Source organism: Ahaetulla prasina, chromosome 2 (genome assembly GCF_028640845.1).
Source record: "Ahaetulla prasina isolate Xishuangbanna chromosome 2, ASM2864084v1, whole genome shotgun sequence".
In the NCBI taxonomy this organism is placed as follows: domain Eukaryota; kingdom Metazoa; phylum Chordata; class Lepidosauria; order Squamata; family Colubridae; genus Ahaetulla; species Ahaetulla prasina.
Window position 1 is genome coordinate 301,758,242 of NC_080540.1, and position 25,732 is coordinate 301,783,973.

Sequence of the window (25,732 nt, forward strand, 5' to 3'; positions counted from 1 at the left end):
GGGGATTGTGGAGAGGAGGAGGATGGAGATGGGAGGAAGAAGAAGAGGAGGAAGAGGAGGACTGTGGGTTGAAATGAAGGGTCTTTGATGCTCTCTGAGCTTGGTTGTTTTCTTGCAGACATTTAACCACCCAACTATGTCACATCATCAGTGCTAGTCCTAAGTACAAGTACAAGTACAAGCTTGATGTACATTACCTTACTGATGACCCCCACCCTGTTAACGATCTTGGAGTTTTCATATCAAGTAATCTAAGTGCCAAAGCCCACTGTAACTACATCGCAAAAAAGGCCTTAAGAGTTGTAAACCTAATCTTCCGTAGCTGCTTCTCCAAAAACACTACACTACTAACTGGAGCATATAAAACATTTGCTAGACCAATTCTTGAATACAGCTCGACTGTCTGGAACCCATACCACATTTCTGACATCAATACAATTGAATGTGTCCAGAAATATTTTACAAGAAGAGTTCTCCACTCCTCTGAATACAACAAAATACCTTATGCCACCAGACTTGAAATCCTGGGTTTAGAAAATTTAGAACTACGCCGCCTTCGACATGACCTGAGTTTAACTCATAGAATCATCTATTACAATGTCCTTCCTGTCAAAGACTGCTTCAGCTTCAATTGCAACAATATACGAGCACACAATAGATTTAAGCTTAATGTTAACCGCTCCAATCTTGATTGCAGAAAATATGACTTCAGTAACAGAGTTGTTAATGCTTGGAATACACTACCTGAATCTGTAGTCTCTTCCCAAAATCCCCAAAGCTTCAACCAAAGACTATCTACTATTGACCTCACCCCATTCCTAAGAGGGCGTGCAGTAAGGGGCATGCATAAGAGCACCAACGTGCCTACCATTCCTGTCCTATTGTTTCCTTTCATTATATCCAATTAATATAGTTATTACATACTCATACTTATATATATGCTTATATATTGTATAGTTATTTCATGCTTGTGCTTATATATACTGTGTGACAAAATAAATAAATAAGTTTGGGTTATGAAACATCTGTAAGGGAACAATGAAGCTCAGAGAGCCACCAAAGACTCTTCAAAACTTTTTAAAAAAACTTTAAAAAAAGAAAAATAAAGTGAATAAAGACATTGAGCACAAGAGTGAGAGGATACTCCATGAATCGTGAATACTGGGAATAATGGAAAATACACAGGCTGTATTTTTCATTTTTAATATTAACAATAATATTTCTAATATTAAGACAGGATGTACACTGCTTTTACGACAGAAGAGGGCCATGAATTAAGAGCCTAGGTTGGAAAATACTCCTTGAAAAGCAAAGCAAAAAAACATTGCCTTCAAATAATTAGCCCAAGGAATTTTAGCATAAGAAGGTTTTACAGTATTCACTGAGTTTTTCTTCTGCTGGACAGTCTCAAGCTCAAAAAATCTTTCCTCGTGCATTAATTATTATAATTCTAAATCATTAAGCATAGTTAGCAAGTTCTGATGCTGAAATCTAACCATGTACTAATTATTAACAAAAAAGTATTTCAGGACTTGGAAACCTGCACTCCCTCCGGTCTCCATCTCTACAAAAATGCATCTATGTCCCTAACAATCCCCTGGAACAAAATGTGTTTGTAACCCGCTACAAATATTGTCAAAAGACGGGAACGCTGACAGTTGACGGTCTCTTTTGTCTTGCAGGAATCCCAAGTACAGAGACTCGTTCCTCGTTGGACACGGCTCTTGTGAGTTTTGACTCGCTTGGTGATAAAACCAGAGATTTTCAGTCCCTGTTGCTTCATTTTTTTCCTCCTAGATTCTGCGGACCAACTTTTACATCCTGAGGGACTTGGTTATGTTTAAATGGCACGTGAGTTGGTCGCTCGGCGAGACGCCTTTTCTGGTTGTCTAAAATCATTTCCAGTTATTTCCAGATTTGCAGCACCACAATCAGAATAGAGCTGGAAGGGACCTCGGAGGTCTTCTAGTCCAGCCCCCTGCTCAAGCGGGAAACCTATCCCATTTCAGATAGCTGGCTGTCCAATCTCTTCTTAAAAACCTCCAGTGATGGAGCACCCACAACTTCTGGTGGTAAACTGTTCCACTGGTTAATTGTCCTCACTGTTAGAAAGTTTCTCCTTAATTATAGATTGCTTCTCCCCTTGATTAGTTTTCATCCGTTGTTTCTTGTCCTTCCTTCTTGGTCCTTTGGAAAATAGGTTGACCCTATTTGCTACCATGTCACATCTAGATTAGCAGATTGTAAAGACTGGAGCACAAACAAGAGTTTTGCAGCACTGCAACCCTTAGGAATCAAGATAAAGTGAACACCTACTACACACACAAACGCCCACAGAGGTTGCTGAGGTCTTTCCCTCCTCTAGAGTTTTTCTCATTCTCAAGTCAATCAATCAGAATAGAGTCAGAAGTAATAATAATAATAATATCAGAGTTGGAAGGGACCTTGGAGGTCTTCTAGTCCAACCCCCTGCCCAGGCAGGAAACCCTACACCATTTCAGACAAATGGCTATCCAACATTTTCTTAAAAATTTCCAGTGTTGGAGCATTCACAACTTCTGCAGGCAAGTTGTTCCATTGATTAATTGTTCTAACTGTCAGGAAATTTCTCCTTAGTTCTAGGTTGCTTCTCTCCTTGATCAGTTTCCACCCGTTGCTTCTTGTTCTACCCTCAGGTGCTTTGGAGAATAGCTTGACTCCCTCTTCTTTGTGGCAACCCCTGAGATATTGGAACACTGCTATCATGTCTCCCCTAGTCCTTCTTTTCATTAAACTAGGCATACCGAGTTCCTGCAACCGTTCTTCATATGTTTTAGCCTCCAGTCCCCTAATCATCTTCGTTGCTCTTCTCTGCACTCTTTCTAGAGTCTTAACATCCTTTTTACATTGTGGCGACCAAAACTGAATGCAATATTCCAAGTGTGGCCTTACCAAGGCATTATAAAGTAGTATTAACACTTCACGTGATCTTGATTCTATCCCTCTGTTTATGCAGCCCAGAACTGTGTTGGCTTTTTTAGCAGCTGCTGCACACTGCTGGCTCATATCTAAATGGTTGTCCACTAGGACTCCAAGATCCCTCTCACAGTTACTACTATTGAGCAAGGTACCACATATACGGTACCGGTGCATTTTGTTTTTTTGGCCTAAATGTAGAACCTTACTTTTTTCACTGTTGAATTTCATTTTGTTAGATAGCGCCCAATGTTCAAGTCTGTCAAGATCTTTCAGTAACTTGAGCCTGTCTTCTGGAGTGTTGGCTATTCCTGCCAGCTTGGTGTCATCTGCAAATTTGATGAGTTCCCCATCTATCCCCTCGTCCAAGTCATTGATGAAGATGTTGAAGAGTACTGGGCCTAAAACAGAGCCTTGGGGTACTCCACTGCATACTTCCCTCCACGTGGATGTAGTTCCATTGAGGACTACACGTTGAGTGCGGTTGGTCAGCCAGTTATGAATCCATCTGGTAGTGGTGCTGTCTAACCCACATTTTTCTACTTTATCTAGTAGTAGGTTATGGTCTACTTTATCAAATGCTTTACTGAAGTCCAAGTAAATTATATCGACAGCATTCCTCTGGTCTACTCATTTTGTCACTTTGTCAAGGAATGCAATAAGATTAGTCTGGCATGATCTGTTTTTGACAAACCCATGTTGGCTTTTGGTTATTATTTTGTTTGCTTCTAGGTGTTCGGTGATTCGTTGCTTGATTATCTTTTCCAGAATCTTCCCTGGTATTGAGGTCAGGCTGATAGGTCTGTAGTTTCCTGGATCTGTTTTTTTTCCTTTTTTGAAGATGGGAACTACATCAGCTCTTTTCCAGTCCTCTGACAGTTCCCCTGTGCTCCAGGATCTTTGAAAGATATAATTCAGTGGTTTTGAGATTTAAGTGACCTTAAAGATCTTCTAGTCTACCCCCTGCTCAACCAGGAGACCGTATACCATTTGAAACAGGTGGTTATCCAATCTCTTCTTTAAAAACCTCCAGTGATGAAGCACCCACAACTTCTGGTGGCAAGCCGTTCCACTGGTTAATTGTTCTCACTGTTAATGAGAACATTGCTCTCCTTCATTCCACGTTGCTTCTCCCCTTGATTAGTTTCCATCCGTTGTTTCTTGTCCTGCCTTCATGGTCCTTTGGAAAATAAGTTGACCTTCTCTTCTTTGTGGCAGCCCCTCAAATACTGGAATACAGCCAGTATTTGAGAGGTTTTAGATATATATCACTCAATATTTGAGTTATATCTGATATTTATTTCAGTATTTGAGATATATAACAGGGCTGATTACACAAAACTTCCCCAGGACATCATCATTAGCTAAAAACTCTTGATTGCGGTCCCAAATTAGCCTCTGCAAATCGGACTTAACAAATCTGCCAATGCGGCCGCTGGTACTAATACATTTTCTAAACCGAAAACATTAGCCGCGTGTGGCCGGGTGTGCAAAACAGATGGCCCTTATTAGATTACACGTCTCTCCCAACAAAGGTGGGGGTAAAAATGTCTGAAGGGGGCCATCAATTCTAGCTGGCAGCTTGATTGTTGCTGAGGCATTTAAATTATCCGATAATTTGTCTAATTTCTTTTAGGACGCTTGCATATCCATTTTATTTTTAATTGGCCAATAGGATCCTGCACCCCGTGGCATATTTAAAAGAAGAATAGAATAATAACAGAGTTGGAAGGGACCTTGGGGGTCATCTAATCCAACCCCCAACCCCCCCGCCCAAGCAGAGGTCATCTAATCCAGCCCCATTTCTGACAGAGGGCAATCCAGCCTCTTCTTGAAAGCTTCCAGGGTTGAAGCTCCCACAACTTCCGAAGGCAACTTCTGTTCCACGGGTTGATTGCTCTCACTGTCAGAAAAATTCTCCTTATTTCCCAGTTGAATCTCTCCCTCCATTATTTCTTGTCTGGCCTTCGGGTGCCTTGAACCAACCTGTGGCAGCCCCTCAAGTATTGGAAGACTGTTCTCATGTCTCCCCTGGTCCTTCTCTTCACTAGACTAGCCAGGCCCAGTTCCTGCAACTGTTCATCGTATGTTTTAGCCTCCGGTCCCCTCATCATCCTGGTTGCTCTTCTCTGAACTGTTCCTAGAGTCTCAACATCTTTTTTATAGTGTGGTGACCAAAACTGGACGCAGTACACAAAGGCAGTAGTGTGCCTTTACTAAGGCTTTATAGAGTGGTATTAGGACCTCCCTTGATCTTGATTGTATCCCTCTGTGAATGCAATTTAGGAGTGCATTGACTGTACATCATTTTTGACAAGAGGTGGAGTATCTGTATTGTATTGCAAAGGTTGTAGAAACAGGAGGGGACTGAAAGCTGCTATGTATTTTGTTGATTGGAAACATGGTTTGCTGCTTTCCATTACAAAAAAATTTGTAGTTGTTGACCATAGAATTCATCAAAAAGGACTCATGTGGCTGCAGCAACTCACCTCTAAGGTTCCTGGGTTGGGTTGCAAAAGTTTCTTTATGGCTTCTCAAGCAAAGTCAAACCTGCCCCCAAACTCTTTTAAGTCTTTGGGCTCAAGTACAAGTTCCTTGTTTCCTAAGTTCTTTGCTCTGTAATAGAAGAGAATATTTGTGGCTGAGGGTTGGACGGTTGGGGTCCTTAGTGCTCTCTGAACTGGGTGGTTTTTCCTTGCAGACGTTTCATGATCCAACTAGGTAACACCATCAGTGTTAGAAGGAGAGAGGTGTGCAGTGTGGAGGAGGAGGAGAAGAGGAGGAGGAGGAGGAAAAGGACAAATGGGGGTTGTTTTCCTTGCAGACATTTCATGACCCAACTAGGTAACATCATCAGTGCTAGAAGGAGAGAGGTGTGCAATGTGGAGGAGGGGGAGGAGAACAGGAGGGGAGGAGGGAGGGAGGGGGAGGGGGAGGAGAAAAAGGACAGTGTGGTGCTTGGTGCTCTTGGTGCTTGGTGCTCTTTGAGCTGGGTTGTTTTTCTTGCAGATGTTTCATGACCTATCTAGGTAACATCATCAGTGCTAGAAGGGTGGGGGGGGGTGCAATGCAGAGGAAGAGGGGGAGACGAGGGGGAGGGGGAGGGGGGAGGAGGACGAGGAGAAAAAGGAGAGGGGGGGTGCTTGGTGCTCTCTGAGCTGGGTGGTTTTCCTGCAGAGATTTCCTGACCCACTTAGGAAGGAAGTAGGGTGTGTAGGAGACTAATTTGAGCCTAATTTACCACCATAGCATTTTTAAAACTTGAAACAGTTTCTTGTATTTTGCAATAGACGGAGGATCCATTCTCTGGCCAAATATATTACTATAGATGGTTTTTTCCCCCCCATTAGTTTGTCCTTCCGTTGACTGAATTAGGAGTTTTAAAAGACCTCCAGGTTTTGAGGGTAGAGGAGGGTACGATTGTGTGTTACCTGCCTTTTGAATGCATTCCCCCAGTGCCTATTCTGGCTTACAGCCTGATTTTAATCAAGATAACCAGCCTCCCTTTTTCTGAGACTCGGTGTTTCATTATCGGGTCAGCAGCCTGCAAAGTGGCGCTCTGGCTGGCTAAACGGAAGTCCAATCAATCCTTCAGACTGACCTTCTAATCCTCTCATGGGCTCATTTAGACAAGACGAGAAACCCTGCAGAGTTGTACATGCTTCTCAACACAAAAACGGCACTTTGAGTTAGATTGGAGCCCTGGGAGTGCGATGGTCTTTTTCCGGTAGTGCAGCTTTCCAGCAAGTTATTTATTTCCCTTCTGAAAAGGTGACTCTGTGGTTTGCAGTTCCACGAGGTTTTACAGGATGCAGAACAGAATAACAGAGTCGGAAGGGACCTTGGAGGTCTTCTAGTCCAGCCTCTGCTCCTAACTCCACCAACAATGCCTCTACCCTTCAAAAAGACCTTGACTTTGTGTCAGAATGGTCAAAAAATTGGCAACCACAAATCTCAGCCAACAAATGCTCTGTCTTATTCTATTCTATTCTATTCTATTCTATTCTATTCTATTCTATTCTATTCTATTCTATTCTAAAGTGTTCCCTATTCCCCCTACCAGCTTGGAGGAGTAATTCTTATCCAGTTACACATTTGTTTGCACAGGGACGCAACCTGAGCGAGCGTATTCGGCATAACTGCAAACTCTCTGTTTCCCAGGAGGTACAAAGATTGCCCTTGGCAATCAGCCGACAATGCTATTGAAAAAAAAGTAAATGCCTTTATTTACTTGCTCTTAATCGGCGCTCCAACGCTGCCTTCTCTAGATCGTTAATGGCAAGGAATTCTAGCGCATAACCTTTTCCGTTTCCCAAGGCAATTTAATTATGGCTCTTCCCCCCCCCCACCCCGACTTGCTCCCCCCATGCTAAAGCAGCATTTCTCAAAACTGCCTCGATAGATGTGAGCTGACAGACGACTAAAGTAGAACAAATTTTGTCTCTGTCTTCAAAAAAAAAGGAGGGGAAATGCTCAGGAAAACCAACAGTCCAGGATTCAGTCCACCAATTTATATTGATATTGATTGTTCCCTGATTGCTTATTTGTACACTATGACTATCATTAAGTGTTGTTCCTTATGATTCTTGATGAAGGTATCTTTTCTTTTATGTACACTGAGAGCTTATGCACCAAGACAAATCCCTTGTGTGTCCAATCACACATGGCCAATAAAGAATTCTATTCTATTCTATTCTATTCTATTCTATTCTATTCTATTCTATTCTATTCTATTCTATTCTATTCTATTCTATTCTATTCTCTACTCTATTCTACTCTACTCTACTCTACCCTACTCTACTCCATTCTATTTCATTCCATTCCATTCCACTTCATTTATTCTATTTGACATATTCTATTCTATTCTATTCTGTGCTGTGCTGTGCCACGCCACGCCACGCCACGCCACGCCATGCCACTTCATTCCATTCCATTCCATTCCATTCTATTCTATTCTACATGAGATGGCCGGGAGGTTTCTGGAGCAGATCCTCCACGGATAATTCTGCAAAGGCTCTGGCTCTTCTGCTGTTCCTCCTGAGGGTAGAAGTTGAAAATGAAGGGTTACGAAAGGTCCTGTGTTGTGTGATGTTTTTATTAATGACCTGGAGATCTACTCCAGTCTTCTGGGCTAAAACATACGAAGAGCAATTGCAGGAATTGGTTAGGTCTAGCTCAGCGGTTCTCAACCTGTGGGTCGGGACCCCATTGGGGGTCGAATGACGATTTTCCAGGGGTCGCCTAAGACCATCGGAAATATGGGAAGTATACTTGCCAGTCGAAGAATCGCGCTCCAATGGTTGACTCCACAAGCCAGCTGCAGGCTCTTCAAATCGCTAGCCGAATTCGGCTTCAGGTGCGATGAATTAAAAAAAGAGAGAAATCTTTGCTCTGATGTCTCCCTCTCAAGCCAGCTGCAATCACTCCCAATCGCTAGCCTAATCTGGCTTCAGGCGCCATAAACTTAATAGGGGAGGAGTCTCCGCTTTAATGCCTCCGTCCTCAAGCAGTTCAGATCGCTAGCCAATACGGCTTCAGGCGTGATAAATTCAAAACGAAAATAATTTTATGGTTGGGGTCGCCACACCAGGGGAATTGTATTAAAGGGGTCGCAGCACTATAAAGGTTGAGAACCACTGGTCTAGTTTAATGAAAAGAAGGACCAGAGGTGACATGATAGCAGAGTTCTGATATTGGAGGGGCTGCCCCAAAGAAGAGGGTGTGTGTGTGTGTGTGTGTGTGTGTGTGTGTGTGTGTGTGTGTGTGTGTGTGAAGCTATCCTCCAAGGCTGCTGAAGGCAGGACAAGAAGCAACGGATGGAAACGAATCAAGGAGAGAAGCAACCTGGAACTAAGGAGGAATTTCCTGATGGTGAGAACAATTGATCAGTGGAACTGCTTGCCACCAGAAGTAGTGAATGTTCCAACACTGGAAGTTTTTAAGAAGAGATCAGACATCTATTTTTCTGAAATGATATAGATTAACATTAGAGCAATAGTCAAGAAGTAAAAAATGCTCCAATCATGGAACTCCCAACTCAGACAAAGAGTCAAGGAATAAACAGTAGCCAAAGCAAGCAACCATCAAGAACGCTCCCACCAAGATTGACAGGGCAAGCCATTTGTATATAAATGGAGAGAAAACCCCTTTCTCTTGTAGCACTGATGATGTTACTTAGTTGGGTGATGAAATGTCTACAAGAAAACCACCAAGCTCAGAGAGCACCAAGGATTCCACAGTCGTCATCCTACTTCTCCTCCTCCACCTCCTCCTCGTTCTAAAGATGTTATCTAGTTGAGTCATGAAATACCTGCAAGAAAGCCACCAAGCTCAGAGAGTACCAAGGACTCTACAGTTCTCCTCCTCCTCTCCCCACTCCACACAACCCCTCTTCTGGCACTGATGATGTTACCTAGTTGGGTGATGAAATGTCTGAAAGGAAACAACCAAGTTCAGAAAGCACCAAAGACCCTCACAGTCCTCCTCCCCCTCCCCCTCCCCCCAAACCTCCCTCCCTCCTTGCACTGATGACATTATGTAGTTGGGCCATGAAATGTGTGCAAGAAAATAACCAAGCTCAGAGACACCAAGGACCCCACAGTCTTAATTATTTCTGAAGCAATTGGTTTCTTTTAAACTTTTTATCCTTGAATAAACAACTGAAAAAAATTAAGAGGTTTTTGAGCATGAAAATGAAATGGAAAACCTCCGTCAGGAAGATTATGTCACTGACTGTTACCCATCTGTGTCTCCTAAGATTTTGCATGTACTGTATATATATCTGTTTATTTGACAAATTTATTTTATTTATTTTATTTGTCACAACATTATATATAAGCATAACCATGAAATAGCTATACGATATATAAGCATATATATAACCATAAGTATGTAATAACTATATGAAATTGGATACAATCAAAGGGAACATTAGGACAGGAACGGTAGGCACGTTAGTGCTCTTATGCATGCCCCTTACAGACCCCTTAGGAATGGGGTGAGGTCAATAGTAGATAGTCTTTGGTTAAAGCTTTGGGGATTTTGGGAAGAGACCACAGAGTCAGGTAGTGCATTCCAGGCATTAACAACTCTGTTACTGAAGTCCTATTTTCTGCAATCAAGTTTGGAGCGGTTTACCTTGAATTTGTATCTATTGTGTGCTCGTGTATTGTTGTGGTTGAAGCTGAAGTAGTCATTGACAGGTAGGACATTGTAGCAGATGATTCTATGAGTTAAACTCAGGTCATGTCGAAGGCGGCGTAGTTCTAAATTTTCTAAACCCAGGATTTCAAGTCTGGAATAAGGTATTTTGTTGTATTCAGAGGAGTGGAGAACTCTTCTTGTAAAATATTTCTGGACACGTTCAATTGTATTGATGTCAGAAATGTGGTGAGGGTTCCAGACAGTCGAGCTGTATTCAAGAATTGGTCTAGCAAATGTTTTACATGCTCTGGTTAGTAGTGTAGTGTTTCTGGAGAAGAAGCTACGCAAGATTAAGTTTACAACTCTTAAAGCCTTTTTTGCGATGTAGTTGCAGTAGGCTTTGGCACTTAGATCATTTGATATGAAAACTCCAAGGTCTTTAAATGGATTTGCAGAATTGTTCTCAGCTCATCCAGGCTGCAAAATCATGTTCCTATATAATCGGGTAGAATTTTACCAGCTTGTGCAATCCTATGAGAATTGCTCATTAATCTAAACAGCGCTGGATCCTACAAATGAGATGATTTCCATAGATTTCCTTCAATCTGAGTGGCAACCGCAAATCACACATTGGTGATTTCTGTTTAAAAAGAATTTGGAACCAAAAAACTTTACCACTTGATGGCACTGTTAAATATTTAGTGCGCATCCTGAAAGGGGGGAAAATGGTAAAAATCCTTATTAAAAATAAGACACGTTCAACAGTTGCTAAATGCTAACAGAATGTCTTTTGGTGATGCAAGCGTTCATTTCCTTCGGTGCTTTAGTTTAATCCTTGCTAGGAAATGTCTGATATGGGAAATTCCCCTAGGTATAAAATTCTGCTTATCAAGTTTATCAATATAAGATGTAGATTAGGATGTCCTTGTTACCCACATTTAAGGAACCAGTAAGAAAAAGCAGGCGCCTCCTTTAGCTGCAATAGGTTGCAGCTAAAAGAGGTTTATGTGCAGGAAGTTTATGTGGCAAAAAATGCAAGTTGGTGTTGTGGCCCCAGCTGTCCAATCAAAATCTGGCCCTGTGCATGAAATAGAGCAGCTTTCAGACTCATGATTGCGGGCACCTTAGTGCTCTGTGAGCTTCGCGGGTTTCATGCAGACGTTTCATGACCCAACTAAGGAACATAATCAGTGCTTGAAGGGAATAAGGCTTGTGGAGAGGAGGAGGAGGAGAAGGAGGACTATGGGGTCCTTGGTACTTTCTGATCTTTGCAGTTTTCTGCAAATGTTTCATGACTAGACTATGTACCACCATAAGTGCTAGAAGGGGGAGGGGAGGGGGGAAGAGGAGGAGGAAGAGGAAGAAGAAGAAGAGGAGGGGGAGGAGGAGCAAGAGGAGGACTGAGGGATCCTAGGTGCTCTTTGAGCTTGGTGCTTTTCCTGCAGACGTTTCATGACCCAGCTAGGGAACATTATCAGTGCTAGGAGGGATGGGGGATTTGCAGAATAGTGGAGCTGTCTACTGTTGGCTTGTCAACAACTGCCAAAGAAGCCAACAGTAAACAGCCCAACCAAAGAACAGGGTTGTTGTGGTGGGCAAAAAGAGAAGGAGGAGCACGTATTCAGTCTATCTGTTGCCGGTTAAGAAAGATATTTCATAAATAAATGAAATAAACTTTGGGGCTCCCGGCTGCAAGATGTGGGGTCCGGACCCTGGATGTCCTTATTGAAGTGATTTCCTCCTCTCTTCTCCTTCCTCTTTCTCCTCCTCCTTCTCTTCCCACTCTTCCTCCCCCCCTCCTCCTCCTCTTCCTCCAGACGACTTCATGAAGCAGAGCCGGGGGATGCTGCTGCTGTACACCCTCAAGAACCCCTCTTTCCCCGAGTACGTCTTTGCCAGCGAGAGCGGCATCATGTGCCTCGACATCCACGTGGAACACCCCTACCTGATTGTGGTGGGCTTCTACGACGGCAACGTGGCCATCTACAACCTGAAGAAACCCACGGCCACCCAGCCGGGCTACAGAAGCAGCACCCTGTGTGGGAAGCACAGCGACCCCGTCTGGCAGGTGAGGACTCCCTTCTCCCCTCCGGCCCAGGTCTTCACAGAGAACTGAGCTGACCGGCAGAACCTCGGCTGTGATAGAAGGTTCAAGGGCTGAGCTTGGAGTCCTTGCTGCTCTCTCGGTTGTTAGTTGCAGACGTTTCATGACCTGGCTAGGGAACGTCATCAGTGCATCCGAAAGGCATTGAGGATGTTAACTGGGTTACATCAGCAGCGCTAGAAGGGAGCGGGGTTTGTGGAGAGGAGGAGGAGGAGGAGGAAGAGGAAAAGGAGGGGTCCTTGGTTGTCTCTGAGCTTGGTAGTTTCCTTTCAGACCAACTAAGTAACATCAGAGGGGTTATGTGAAGTGGAAGAGGGGGAGGAGGAAGAGGAAGAGGAAGAGGAAGAGGAGGGGTCCTTGGTTGTCTCTGAGCTTGGTAGTTTCCTTTCAGACCAACTAGGTAACGTCATCAGAGGGGTTATGTGAAGTGGAAGAGGGGGAGGAGGAAGAGGAAGAGGAAGAGGAGGAGTACTATGGGGTTCTTGGTGCTCTTTGAGCTTAGTTGTTTCCTTTCAGACGTTTAATTACCCAACTGGGTAATATCATCCATGCCAGAAGAAAAGGGTTGTGTACAGTGGTGGATTTCAAATTTTTTTTACTACAGGTTCTGTGGGCGTGGCTTGGTGGGCGTGGCAGGGGAAGGATACTGCAAAATCTCCATTACCTCCTGATCAGCTGGGACTCAGGAGGAAGAGAATAGATGAGGGTGGGCCAGTCAGAATTTTTACTAAGGGTTCTCCGAACTATTCAAAATTTCTACTACCGCTTCTCCAGAACTGGTCAGAACCTGCTGAAACCCACCTCTGGTTGTGTGGAGGGGGAGGGGAGAGGGGGAGGGGGAGGAGGAGAAGTGCTGTGGGGTCATTGATGCTCTCTGAGCTTAGTTTTCTTGCAGACATCTCATAACCCAACTAGGTAACATCATCAGTGCTAGAAGGGAGTGGGGGGTTTGGAGGGAGGAGGAGGACTGTGGAGTCCTTGCAGAGGTGGGTTTCTGCAGGTTCTGATCAGTTCTGGAGAACCAGTAGTGGAAATTTTGAGTAGCTTGGAGAACCGGTAGTAAAAATTCTGACTGGCCCCGCCCCCCATCTACTCTCTGCCCTTCAAGTCCCAGCTGATTGGGAGGAAATGGGGATTTTGTAGTAACCTTCCCCTGGATTGGAGAGGGAATGGAGGTTTTACAGTATCCTTCCCCTGCCACGCCCACCAAGCGATGCCACGCCCACAGAACCGGTAATAAAAAATTTTTGAAACCCACCACTGGGTCCTTGGTGCTCTCTGAGCTTAGTTGTTTCCTTGCAGAGTTTTCATTACCCAACTAGGTAACATCACAACTATTAAACTGACTATTGACTTCCGTCAAAAATTTTCTTTGAAAACAGGAGGCGAATAAATAGCAGAATTTATTTCTTTGTAATTATCTAGATTGAGGAAAGTCCAGGGGTTTCTACCATAATCAACATGCAACCACAACCACCAATCCTAGTTTTTTCAGTCAGTTGTATTGCCCGGAAGCTATGCCGAAAATCAAGTTAGTGGAGCTTTACTCAATTCTGCATAATAAATCGGGCTCTTTAAGCAATGAGAGCTCCATCCGTTTTCTTGAAAGCTGCCCATATGTTCTCATTTTAGTGTCTCGTTTTAGAAATCGAAGCTCCGGGACCAAAGAGCTCAATCTCGGCTTCCAAACATTAATTATCCAAATGATTTAAGAGATGAAGACAATTTCCCTGTTCGGTCAACTGTGGACGTGATTCACAAGCAGGGCTGCAAAGTCTTCGTTACAACAAAGAGAGGCAACACAACAGCATTCGCACACAGAGCTTTGGGTTAGATACAGATACAGATTAGAATAGATAGAATTCTTTATTGGCCAAGTGTGATTGGACACAAGGAATTTGTCTTGGTGCATATGCTCTCAGGGTACATAAAAGAAAAGATACCTTCATCAACGTACATCACTTACAACACCTAATGATAGGGTACAAATTTAACACTTAATGACAAAAACGTCATCAAAAAAGCACAACAAAGAATGTTCTTTCTGCGCCAATTCAGAAAGCTCAAATTGCCCAAGGAGCTGCTGATTCAGTTCTAGAGGAGAATTATTGAGTCTGTCATCTGCACCTCTATAATTGTCTGGTTTGGTTCTGCAACCCAACAAGAAAGACACAGACTTCAGAGGATAATTAGAACTGCAGAAAAAATAATTGCTACCAACCTGCCTTCCATTGAGGACCTGTATACTGCACGAATCAAGAAGAGGGCCGTGAAAATATTTACAGACCCCTCGCATCCTGGACATAAACAGTTTCAACTCCTACCCTGAAAACGACGCTATAGAGCACTGCACACCAGAACAACTAGACACAAGAACAGTTTTTCCCCGAAGGCCATCACTCTGCTAAACAAATAATTCCCTCAACACTGTCAAACTATTTACTAAATCTGCACCACTATTAATCTTCTCATCGTTCCCATCACCAATCTCCTTCCACTTATGACTGTATGACGGTAACTTTGTTGCCTGTATCCTTAAGATACAGATTAACAGCGTTGGAAGGGACCTTGTAGGTCATCTAGTCGAACCTTGTGCCCAAGCAGACCCTACAGCATTTCTGGTATTGTGTGCCAGTTCTGCTTATTCCTAGATTGGGAAGCTCTCCTCATAATCCCTCGTCACCCCCAGATCGCCAGCCAGCCCTAGGAAGCCCTCCAGAAGTTGTGGGTGCCTCCATCACTGGAGGTTTTTAAGAAGAGACGGGACATCCACTTGTCTCAAATGGTATAGAGTCTCTTTTTGAGCAGGGAGTTGGACTAGAAGACCCCCCCCCCAGGTCCCTTCCAGGTTTGTTCTGATTGAAGGAGGCAATGGCAACCACTTCTGAAATGGAAAAAAAAATCTTTAGCAGTCCAGGCAGTCTGGTGTCAAGATTTTAACATAATTTACAAATTCTGTGACAACAATTTAGAGACTCTAATTATCAACTGCAAACCTTACTATTCGCCTCGTGAATTTTCCTCATTTCTTCTAATTGCTGTTTATGTCCCACCACAAGCCTGTGTAAACAAGGCATTACGAACTCTAGCTGACCAAATCATGGAGGCTGAAGCCAAACACCCTGATTCACTGGCCATTGTTTTGGGAGATCTAAACAAGGCAAACTTAAGGAAAGAACTACCAAAATACTTTCAGCATGTCAATTGTCCCACCAGAGGCAAGAATACTCTAGACCACTGCTACACAACACTAAAAGATACCTATCGGTCTTTACCACATGCAGCTGTAGGACACTCTGATCATTGCATGATTCACCTTGTACCTGCTTACAGGCAAAGACTTAAAGCCATAAAACCAATAATTAAATCAGTGAAAACCTGGACGGAGGAATCAGAATTAAAGCTACAGGCATGTTTTGACTGCACTGATTGGAATATTTTTAAAGATACCTCTGCAGACCTGGATGAACTCACAGATACTGTAACATCATATGTCAGCTACTGTGAAGACCTATGTGTACCTACAAGGAACTTGCGAATACACAGTAATAACAAACCTTGGTTTACACCTAAACTTAAGCAGCTCGACATTCCAAAGAGGAAGCCTACAGAAAAGGTGATAAAATGCTGTACAATCAGGCCAGAAATGCACTAACAAGGAGATCAGAGCAGCAAAAGAAGCTACTCTGAAAAGCTAAAGAATCAATTTTCAGCAAATGAACCAGCAAACATGTGGAAAACTCTTAAAAATATCACCGGCTATGGCAAACCTCCTTCCCAGGCTGAAGGTAATCAACAACTGGCAGATGACCTGAATGAGTTTTACTGCAGGTTTGAAAGGAAACTACAGCCACCTATCTCCATAACCCCCATCTCAGACACACCAACAACAGCCAAGCCTCCTACAACTGACCCCATTTCATTGGGTTCACAACCCCTAGTGATCACAGAAAAGGAAGTGCAGGACCTATTTCACAGACAAAAGCCAGGAAAAGCTCCAGGCCCAGACAAGATAACTCCTTCTTGCTTAAAAGTCTGTGCTGACCAATTGGCCCCATCTTCACCCATATTTTCAATAAATCACTAGAGATGTGCTATGTTCCTTCTTGCTTCAAACGCTCTACCATCATCCCAGTGCGAAGAAGCCCACCATCAAGGAACTGAATGACTACAGACCAGTTGCTCTAACATCTGTAGTCATGAAAACCTTTGAAAGGCTAGTGCTTTCCTACCTGAAAACCATCACGAATCCGCTCTTAGACCCCTTGCAATTTGCATACCGAGCAAATAGATCAACAGATGATGCTGTTAATATGGCTCTGCACTACATCCTACAACATCTTGAGTCTCCAAAGACCTATGCAAGGGTCCTTTTGTAGACTTTAGTTCAGCATTCAATACCATCATTCCAGACACTAAGCTAAACCAGCTACAGATACGGAACAGACTTGTAAGTGGATCACAAGCTTCCTAACAAACAGGAAGCAGCAGGTGAAGCTAAGCAAGATCACATCAAATACCTGTACAATTAGCACAGGGGCGCCCCAAGGCTGTGTGCTCTCCCCACTTCTCTTCTCTCTGTATACCAATGACTGCATCTCCAATGATCCATTTGTTAAGCTACTGAAGTTCGCAGATGACACAACAGTGATTGGTCTCATTCGAGACAATGACGAATCCGCATATAGACGAGAGGTCGAACGACTAGCCTTGTGGTGCAACCAAAACAATCTGGAACTGAACACACTCAAAACCGTAGAAATGGTGGTAGACTTTAGGAAAAACCCTTCCATACTTCCACCTCTCACAATACTTGACAACACAGTATCAACAGTAGAAACCTTCAAATTTCTGGGTTCTATCATATCGCAAGATCTCAAATGGACAGCTAACATCAAAAACATCATTAAAAAAGGACAACAAAGAATGTTCTTTCTGCCAACTCAGTAAGCTCAAACTGCCCAAGGAGCTGCTGATCCAATTCTACAGAGGAATTATTGAGTCTGTCATTTGCACCTCTATAACTGTCTGGTTCGGTTCTGCAACCCAACAAGAAAAACACAGACTTCAGAGGATAATTAGAACTGCAGAAAAAATAATTGCTACCAACTTGCCTTCCATTGAGGACCTGTATACTGCACGAATCAAGAAGAGGGCCGTGAAAATATTTGCAGATCCCTCGCATCCTGGACATAAACTGTTTCAACTCCTACCCTCAAAACGACGCTATAGAGCACTGCACACCAGAACAACTAGACACAAGAACAGTTTTTTCCCGAAGGCCATCACTCTGCTAAACAAATAATTCCCTCAACACTGTCAGACTATTTACTGAATCTGCACTACTATTAATCGTTTCATAGTTCCCATCACCAATCTCTTTCCACTTATGACTGTATGACTATAACTTGTTGCTGGCAATCCTTATGATTTATATTGATATATTGATCATCAATTGTGTTGTAAATGTTGTACCTTGATGAACGATCTTTTCTTTTATGTACACTGAGAGCATATGCACCAAGACAAATTCCTTGTGTGTCCAATCACACTTGGCCAATAAAATTCTATTCTATTCTAATCTATTCTTTGATACACAATTGAGAGGGAGGAGAGAGAGAGATGATTGATAGATGATAGATGATGGATGGATAGATGATAGAAAGATAGATAGATAATTGATAGATGATAGATAGATTGATTGATTGATAGATAGATTGATAGATAGATAGATTGATTGATTGATTGATTGATAGATAGATGAATGAATGATAGATAGATGAATGAATGATAGATAGAAAGATAGATAGATTGATTGATTGATAGATAGATTGATAGATAGATGATAGATAGAAAGATAGATAGATAGATGAATAGATAGATAGATGATAGATGATAGATAGATTGATTGATTGATTGATTGATTGATAGATAGAAAGATAGATAGATAGATAGATAGATAGATAGATAGATAGATAGATAGATAGATAGATAATTGATAGATGATAGATAGATAGATAGATGATTGATAGATAGATGATAGAAAGATAGATAGATAGATAGATTGATTGATTGATTGATAGATGATAGATAGATAGATAGATAGATAGATAATTGATAGATAGATAGATAGATAGATAGATAGATAGATAGATAGATAGATAGATGATAGATAGATGATAGATAGATAGATAGATAGATAAGATAGATTGATAGATGATAGATAGATAGATAGATGATAGATAGATGATAGATAGATAGATAGATAGATAGATTGATAGATGATAGATAGATGATAGATAGATAGATAGATAGATAGATTGATAGATTGATAGATTGATAGATGATAGATAGATAGATAGATAGATAGATGGTAGATAGATAGATAATTGATAGATGATAGATAGATAGATAGATAGATAGATAGATAGATAGATAGATAGATAGATAGATAGATAGATAGATGATGGATGGATAGATGATATTTAGGTAGACAGACAGACAGACACATACATACATACATACGGATTAGAGAATAAAGACCAATATACGAGTAAAAGAGAGTAAAAGAATTGAATTGGAAATGGGCTGGTCACCTAGCAAAAAGACCTGAGGGCAGGTGGACCAAGGTGGTCCTAGAATGGATCCCCCTTGATCAAAAACATCCACAAAAGAGATCTAAAACAAGATGGAGCAACCACATCAGCAAGTACGGGCAGTCCTCGAGCTACGACCACAATTGAGCCGAAAATTTATGTTGTTATGCTAAGTGAGACATTTGTTAAGTGAGTTTTGCCCCATTTTACATCCTTGTCACTGTTGTTAAGTGAATGATAGCATTTGTTAAGTTATTAATAGGGTTAATAATAATAATAAGAGAGTTGGAAGGGACCTTGGAGGTCTTCTAGTCCAACCCCCTGCCCAGGCAGGAAACCCTACACCACTTCAGACAAATGGCTATCCAACATCTTCTTTAAAATTTCCAGTGTTGGAGCAGTCACAACTTGTTAAGTGAATCTATCTTCCCCACTGACGTTCCTGGTCAGAAGGTCGCAAAAAGGGGAATACATGACCCCAGGACACTGCAATTGTCATGAGTCATTTGCCAAGTGGCTATACACACACACACACACACACACACACCCCGGAATATACACCCACCCCTGACTGCAGTAATCCTGGGCTTAATAGACTAGTAGCTCACTGCCCTTGTAAAACTGTTCAAATACAGGTGGTCCTCAACAACTGAAACTGAACCCAAATTCTTCGTGGCTATGTGACATGTTGGTTAAGTAAATTTTACCCCAGTTTACTGTGACCTTCCTTGCCACAGTCATTAAATGAATCACTTGCAGCCGTTAAGTTAGTCACAGAGGGTAATTGTTCAGCAAATCTGGCTTCCCTGTTGACTTTGCTGGTCAGAAGGTCGCAAAAGGGAGACTTCAACCGTCATAAATACATGCCGGTTGCCAAGCGTCTGGATTTTGATCACGTGACCCTGGGGATGCTGCAACAGTCGTAAGTGTGAAACCCGGTCCTTTTTTCCAGTGCTATGGTTACTTTTGAGTGGTCAGGAAATGATTTCGGTTTTGGACCGTACTGCCTGGGAAAGCCACAGCGGCTTTTCAATATCCGATTTCTTCTTTCCCGCCCAGGTGAAGTGGCAGAAAGACGATATGGACAACAATTTGAATTTCTTCTCTGTGTCTTCCGATGGACGCATTGTCTCTTGGACCTTGGTTAAGGTAAGGAAGGACTCTTGAATCGGAATAGAGCTGGAAAGGGACCTTGGAGGTCTTCTAGTCCAGCCCCCTGCTCAAGCAGGACACCCTATACCAATGATGGCTAACCTTTTTCTCATCATGTGCGGAAAGCTTGCGTGCCGGCATTATTATTATTATTATTTATTAAATTTGTATACCGCCGTTCCCCCGAAGGACTCAGGGCGGTTCACAGCCAATAAAATACAAAAATACATATAGCACAAGTTATAAACAGTATAAAAAACTAAATTCAATATATGGCCTAAAAATTAGAATACAATTAAAAACCCCATTTAAAAACTACATTTAAGCTAGCTCTGCACGCTGAAACAAAAGCGTCTTCAGCTCGCGGCGAAAGGTCCGGAGGTCGGGGAATTGATGAAGCCCCGGAGGCAGCTCATTCCAGAGGGCAGGAGCCCCCACAGAGAAGGCTCTCCCCCTGGGGGTCGCCAGCTGACATTGTTTGGCCGATGGTACCCGGAGGAGGCCCTCTCTGTGGGAGCGCACAGGTCAATGGGAGGCTACTGGTGGCAGTAGGTGGTCCCTTAAGTAACCCGGTCCTAAGCCATGGAGCGCTTTAAAGATGGTAACCAGCACCTTGAATTGGACCCGGAAGACCACCGGAAGCCAGTGCAGCTTGCGCAGGAGAGATGTCACATGGGAGCTACAAGCGGCTCCCTCTATCACCCGCGCAGCCGCATTCTGGACCAGTTGGAGCTTCCGGGTACCCTTCAGGGGGAGCCCCATGTAGAGAGCATTGCAGTAGTCCAGGCGGGATGTAACAAGGGCATGAGTGACCGTGCAAAGGGAAACCCGGTCTAGAAAGGCATCCATAATGCAATGCGCTCCCCCCTGCGCATGTGCACACAACCCCCCCATTCCCCCCGTGCATGCGTGTACAACCCACCCACTCTCCTACCCGCCCCGTTTTGGGCCTAGCAGGCCACCCTGCAGCCTCCTGGGCCCAAAAAGGGACCGTGCGGGGTGTCTGTGTGTGCCTGCATGGATCTTCCGCATGTGCCCCACCCCCCGTGTACCCTGAAAATCAGCTGGCCGGCGGGAGGCACACGTGCGCATGCGCTGTGGAACTGACATGGGCAACGGCTCACATGCCCAGAGAGAGGGCTCTGCATGCCAGCTGTGGCACCTATGCCATAGATTCGTCATCACCGCCCTATAGCATTTCAGACAAGTGATTGTCTAGTCCAGGGGTCTCCAACCTTGGTCCCTTTAAGACTTATGGACTTCAACTCCCAGACTTCTCTGGGAGACTCTGGGAGTTGAAGTCCACAAGTCTTAAAGTTGCCAAGATTGGAGACCCCTGGACTAGTCTCTTCTCCAGACACGGCAGATACAGCAACTGTCATTATTATTATTTATTATTTATTGAATTTTTATACCGCCCTTCTCCCGAAGGACTCAGCCGGGGATAAAATACAAAATATATACAATTAAAAACAAATTAAGACATAGCAAAATTACAAAACGGCTAATGATTAAAATTAAATTTAAAATATTTAAAAATATTAATAAAACCCCAATTTAAAATCAAAATTATTATGCCAGTCCCGCTTGAATAAATAAGTATGTTTTTAGCTCACGACGGAAGGTCCGAAGATCAGGCACTTGACGTAGGCCAGGGGGGAGTTCATTCCAGAGCGTCGATGCTCCCACAGAGAAGGCCCTACCCCTGGGGGCCGCCAGCCGACACTGTTTGGCGGACGGCACCCTGAGGAGACCCTCTCTATGAGAGCGTACGGGTCGGTGGGAGGCATAGGGTAACAGCAGGCGGTCTCGTAAATACATGTCAGTTGCTAAGTATTTAAATTTTGACCACGTGACCCTGGGAATGCTGAAATAGTCTTTTGTGAAGAATGGTGATTAGATCCCTTTTTTTTCAGGGGCATTGTAACTTTGAACAGTCACTAAATGAACTGTTGTAAGTCAGGGACTATATGTATTATCAGCTGCAGTTCTGTCTGCCTTCACAAGCAGGGAGCTGGACTAGAAGACCTCCAAGGTCCCTTTCAGCTCATTCAATTCCGATTATTACATAATTCCCCCTACAGCAGTCTTTCGGCTGCTGGCAGTCTCTCAGATCCAGTTGCAGACTTTTTTTTTAATTAAACCTTTATTAACATTTAAAATCCTAAAATACAAGTTAAACTACATCTATAACAAAAATACGTCTGTAATAATTATACAATTCAACATCATTCTGACAATACTTAATTCTTAACTTTGTACATCTATTCCCACATATTCCTACTTAATCAACATATTTAAATACATTTTGTATCTTATTATCTTATAAATTTTTAAGTTCTATCCATTGCAGACTATTATATATATACCTCCTCCTTCCTTTTTCGGCCTCGCTGATACGCTCTTTGTTCAACTTCTCCCCCCAAATCCCCCGTTGTGCAAAACTGATTCAGATCCCCGAAGCCATTTCCCAAAAATAAAGATATTGGGACTTTGTTTTTGAACCGATTATGCACTTTGTTGGAAGGTTTTTCACAGGGAGTGAACCTGACATTTCCCCCCCCCCATTCCTCCTTTTCAAGACTTTTAAACTCCAGCAAAGGGAAAGATAACAATTCATCAGATGAGTGATCCGTGCAGAGTTAGCTCAGCCTGCCCATAATTCCGGACCATCGCTCTGGCTAAAATAAAGGGAATTGTAGCCCTTTGGGGGTATTATATAATACCCCCAAAGAGCTACAGTTCCCTTCATTTTAGCCAGACTGATAGTCCAGACTATATATATATATATATATATAATATAATTATATAAAATAATATATATTATATATATATAGTTTTTCTGTTGAAGCACCTGGTCTACCTCAATATGGGAGGGAACATACCGCTTCTCTTTCGCCTTTCAGCTCCAATCCAGGAGCCCTCAGGCAGTCACATTCACGGCAAATCATTTTATACCAAATATATATTTGCTGATAAAGAAATAAAGGGAGACTAGTATAGATCTATTTCAAGCTATTTAGCTCTCTTCAGCTAGCCATATCCTACTGGGATTCGAACCTGGGTATGGCTAGCTGATGAGAGCTAAATAGCTTGAAATAGATCTATACTAGTCTCCCTTTATTTCTTTGTCAGTAAATATATATATGTGTGTGTGTGTATGTATATATATGACTTCCTGCCACGCTAAGCCATAGCTTCTTTAATTGTTAATGCCGTGAAACTCAGTTGGCTTGTGTCCCGTGTCCCTGATCCGTAAGCCATGCGGAACAAATTATGCTAAGGCGAAACCAACCAAGCGATATCTCGAGAGAGCATTTCCTTCCACACTCTCCAGATCAGCCGTGTTTGAATGAAGATTTTTCTATTTGTTCTGTAACTGTGAATCCTTTACTGGAGTCCTAAGTGTCTATCAAAGCCAATTTGGTCTGGTGGTTAGGGCACCAGGCTAGAAAGCAGGCTAGGTGCTTAGACCCACTTCAAGTATGAAACTGGGTGACTTTGGGCCAATCACCAGGAGACGGGGAGTTCTAGTCCCACTTTAGGCAAGAACAAGTTAGTAAGTTCTAGTCTGAGACTCATCCAACTTTGGCAACTTTAAGATTTGTGAACTCCAGTCATCAGGGAATTCTGGCCTTACCAAGGGATCCTTGGTTGTTTTGTTGCAGATGTTTCATGACTCAACTAGGGAACGTCATCAGTGCTAGAAGGGAGGGGGGTTTGTGGAGAGGAGGAGGAGGAGGAGGAGGAAGAGGACTGTGGGGTCCTTAGTGCTACCTGAGCTTGGTGGTTTTCTTGACGATGTTTCATTACCCAACTAGGGAACATTATCAGTGCTAGAAGGGAGGGGGGTTTGTGGAGAGGAGGAAGAGGAGGAAGAGGAGGAGGAGTGAGGGAAGGAGGAGGAGGAAAGGGTTGTCTCTGGTGCTCTCTGAGCTTGGTTGTTTCCTTGCAGACACTTCATTACCCAACTAGGGAACATCATCAGTCCTAGAAGGCAGAGAGGTTTGAACTCTGTTTACATACCGATGGTTTGCTCTGTCGTAGTTGTTGGGAACGTTAAGCGAACCAAGACCAAGCCTTACTCCCTTCTAGCAATGATGATGTTGCCTAGTTGGGCAATGCAAACTGGCTGGGGAATTCTGGGGCTTGAAGTCCACAAGACTTAAAGTTGCCAAAGTTGGACAATCTAGCCCTGACCTAGATGGGCGCCTGATAGGAGACCGTGAAACACGGGCAATGTTCTCATTATCATCGTCCTTCCATAAGTTATTGGATACCTTCATAAAACATTCAGCACTTTCCTCCCCTTCCTGGCTTTTTAATCCCTCCGAAAATGTTCCGTTTCAAAGCTTTTTCCCATTGACGCCACGATGCCAACGGGACTCTGATCTTTCTTCTCCCCACAGAATGAGCTGGTCCACACGGACATCATCAAGCTGCTGGTTGAAGGAACTACGGTGGAAGGACCGGAGGGGCTGCAGCTGCACACCATTGGTACGGCCTCCAGCTGAAGAAAAATCTTGGCGGCTCAGGGATGAGCTGTGGGCTCCTTGCTGCTCTCTGATCCTTGGTTGTTTTCTTGCAGGCTTTTCATTGCCCAAATAGGGAATATAAGTAAAGTCAAAAAATATGCATCAACTATATTAATTTGATATAATGAAGGGAACAATAGGACAGGAACGGTAGGCACTTTTGTGCTATCATCACCATCATCATCAACATCATCAGTGCTAGAAGGGAGTGGGGCTGGAGGAGGAGGAGGAGGAGGAGGAGGACTGTGGGGTCCTAGGTGTTCTCTGAACTTAGTGGTTTTCTTGCAGATGTTTCATGACCCAACTAGGGAACATCATCAGTGCTAGAAGGAGGGGGTTGTGGAGAGGAGGAGGAGGAGGAAGAGGAGGAGGAGGAGGAGGAGGAGGAGGAGGAGGAGGAGGAGGAGGACCGTGGGGTCCTAGGTGTTCTCTGAACTTAGTGGTTTTCTTGCAGACATTTTATTAGGCAACTAGGTAACATCATCAGTCCTAGAAGGCAGAGAGGTTTGAACTCTGTTTACATACCGATGGTTTGCTCTGTCGTAGTTGATGGGAACGTTAAGCGAACCAAGACCAAGCCTTACTCCCTTCTAGCAATGATGATGTTGCCTGGTTGGGCAATGCAAACTGGCTGGGGAATTCTGGGGCTTGAAGTCCACAAGACTTAAAGTTGCCAAAGTTGGACAATCTAGCCCTGACCTAGATGGGCGCCTGATAGGAGACCGTGAAACACGGGCAATGTTCTCATTATCACCGTCCTTCCATAAGTTATTGGATACCTTCATAAAACATTCAGCACTTTCCTCCCCTTCCTGGCTTTTTAATCCCTCCGAAAATGTTCCGTTTCAAAGCTTTTTCCCATCGACGCCACGATGCCAATGGGACTCTGATCTTTCTTCTCCCCACAGAATGAGCTGGTCCACACGGACATCATCAAGCTGCTGGTTGAAGGAACTACGGTGGAAGGACCGGAGGGGCTGCAGCTGCACACCATTGGTACGGCCTCCAGCTGAAGAAAAATCTTGGCGGTTCAGGGATGAGCTGTGGGCTCCTTGCTGCTCTCTGATCCTTGGTTGTTTTCTTGCAGGCTTTTCATTGCCCAAATTGGGAATATAAGTAAAGTCAAAAAATATGCATCAACTATATTAATTTGATATAATGAAGGGAACAATAGGACAGGAACGGTAGGCACTTTTGTGCTATCATCACCATCATCATCAACATCATCAGTGCTAGAAGGGAGTGGG

General features: G+C 43.3%; 1 protein-coding gene across 1 annotated transcript in view; it reads left to right on the top strand.

The window, feature by feature from the left end:
* Window positions 1-25,732, top strand: part of DNAI1 (dynein axonemal intermediate chain 1) — a 185,016-nt gene that overhangs the window by 86,608 nt on the left and 72,676 nt on the right. The window contains exons 12-15 of the mRNA XM_058171975.1: window positions 1,683-1,726; window positions 11,916-12,166; window positions 19,858-19,947; window positions 24,360-24,447. Coding sequence (XP_058027958.1) covers window positions 1,683-1,726; window positions 11,916-12,166; window positions 19,858-19,947; window positions 24,360-24,447 — 473 coding nt within the window. The remainder of the gene's footprint in view (window positions 1-1,682; window positions 1,727-11,915; window positions 12,167-19,857; window positions 19,948-24,359; window positions 24,448-25,732) is intronic.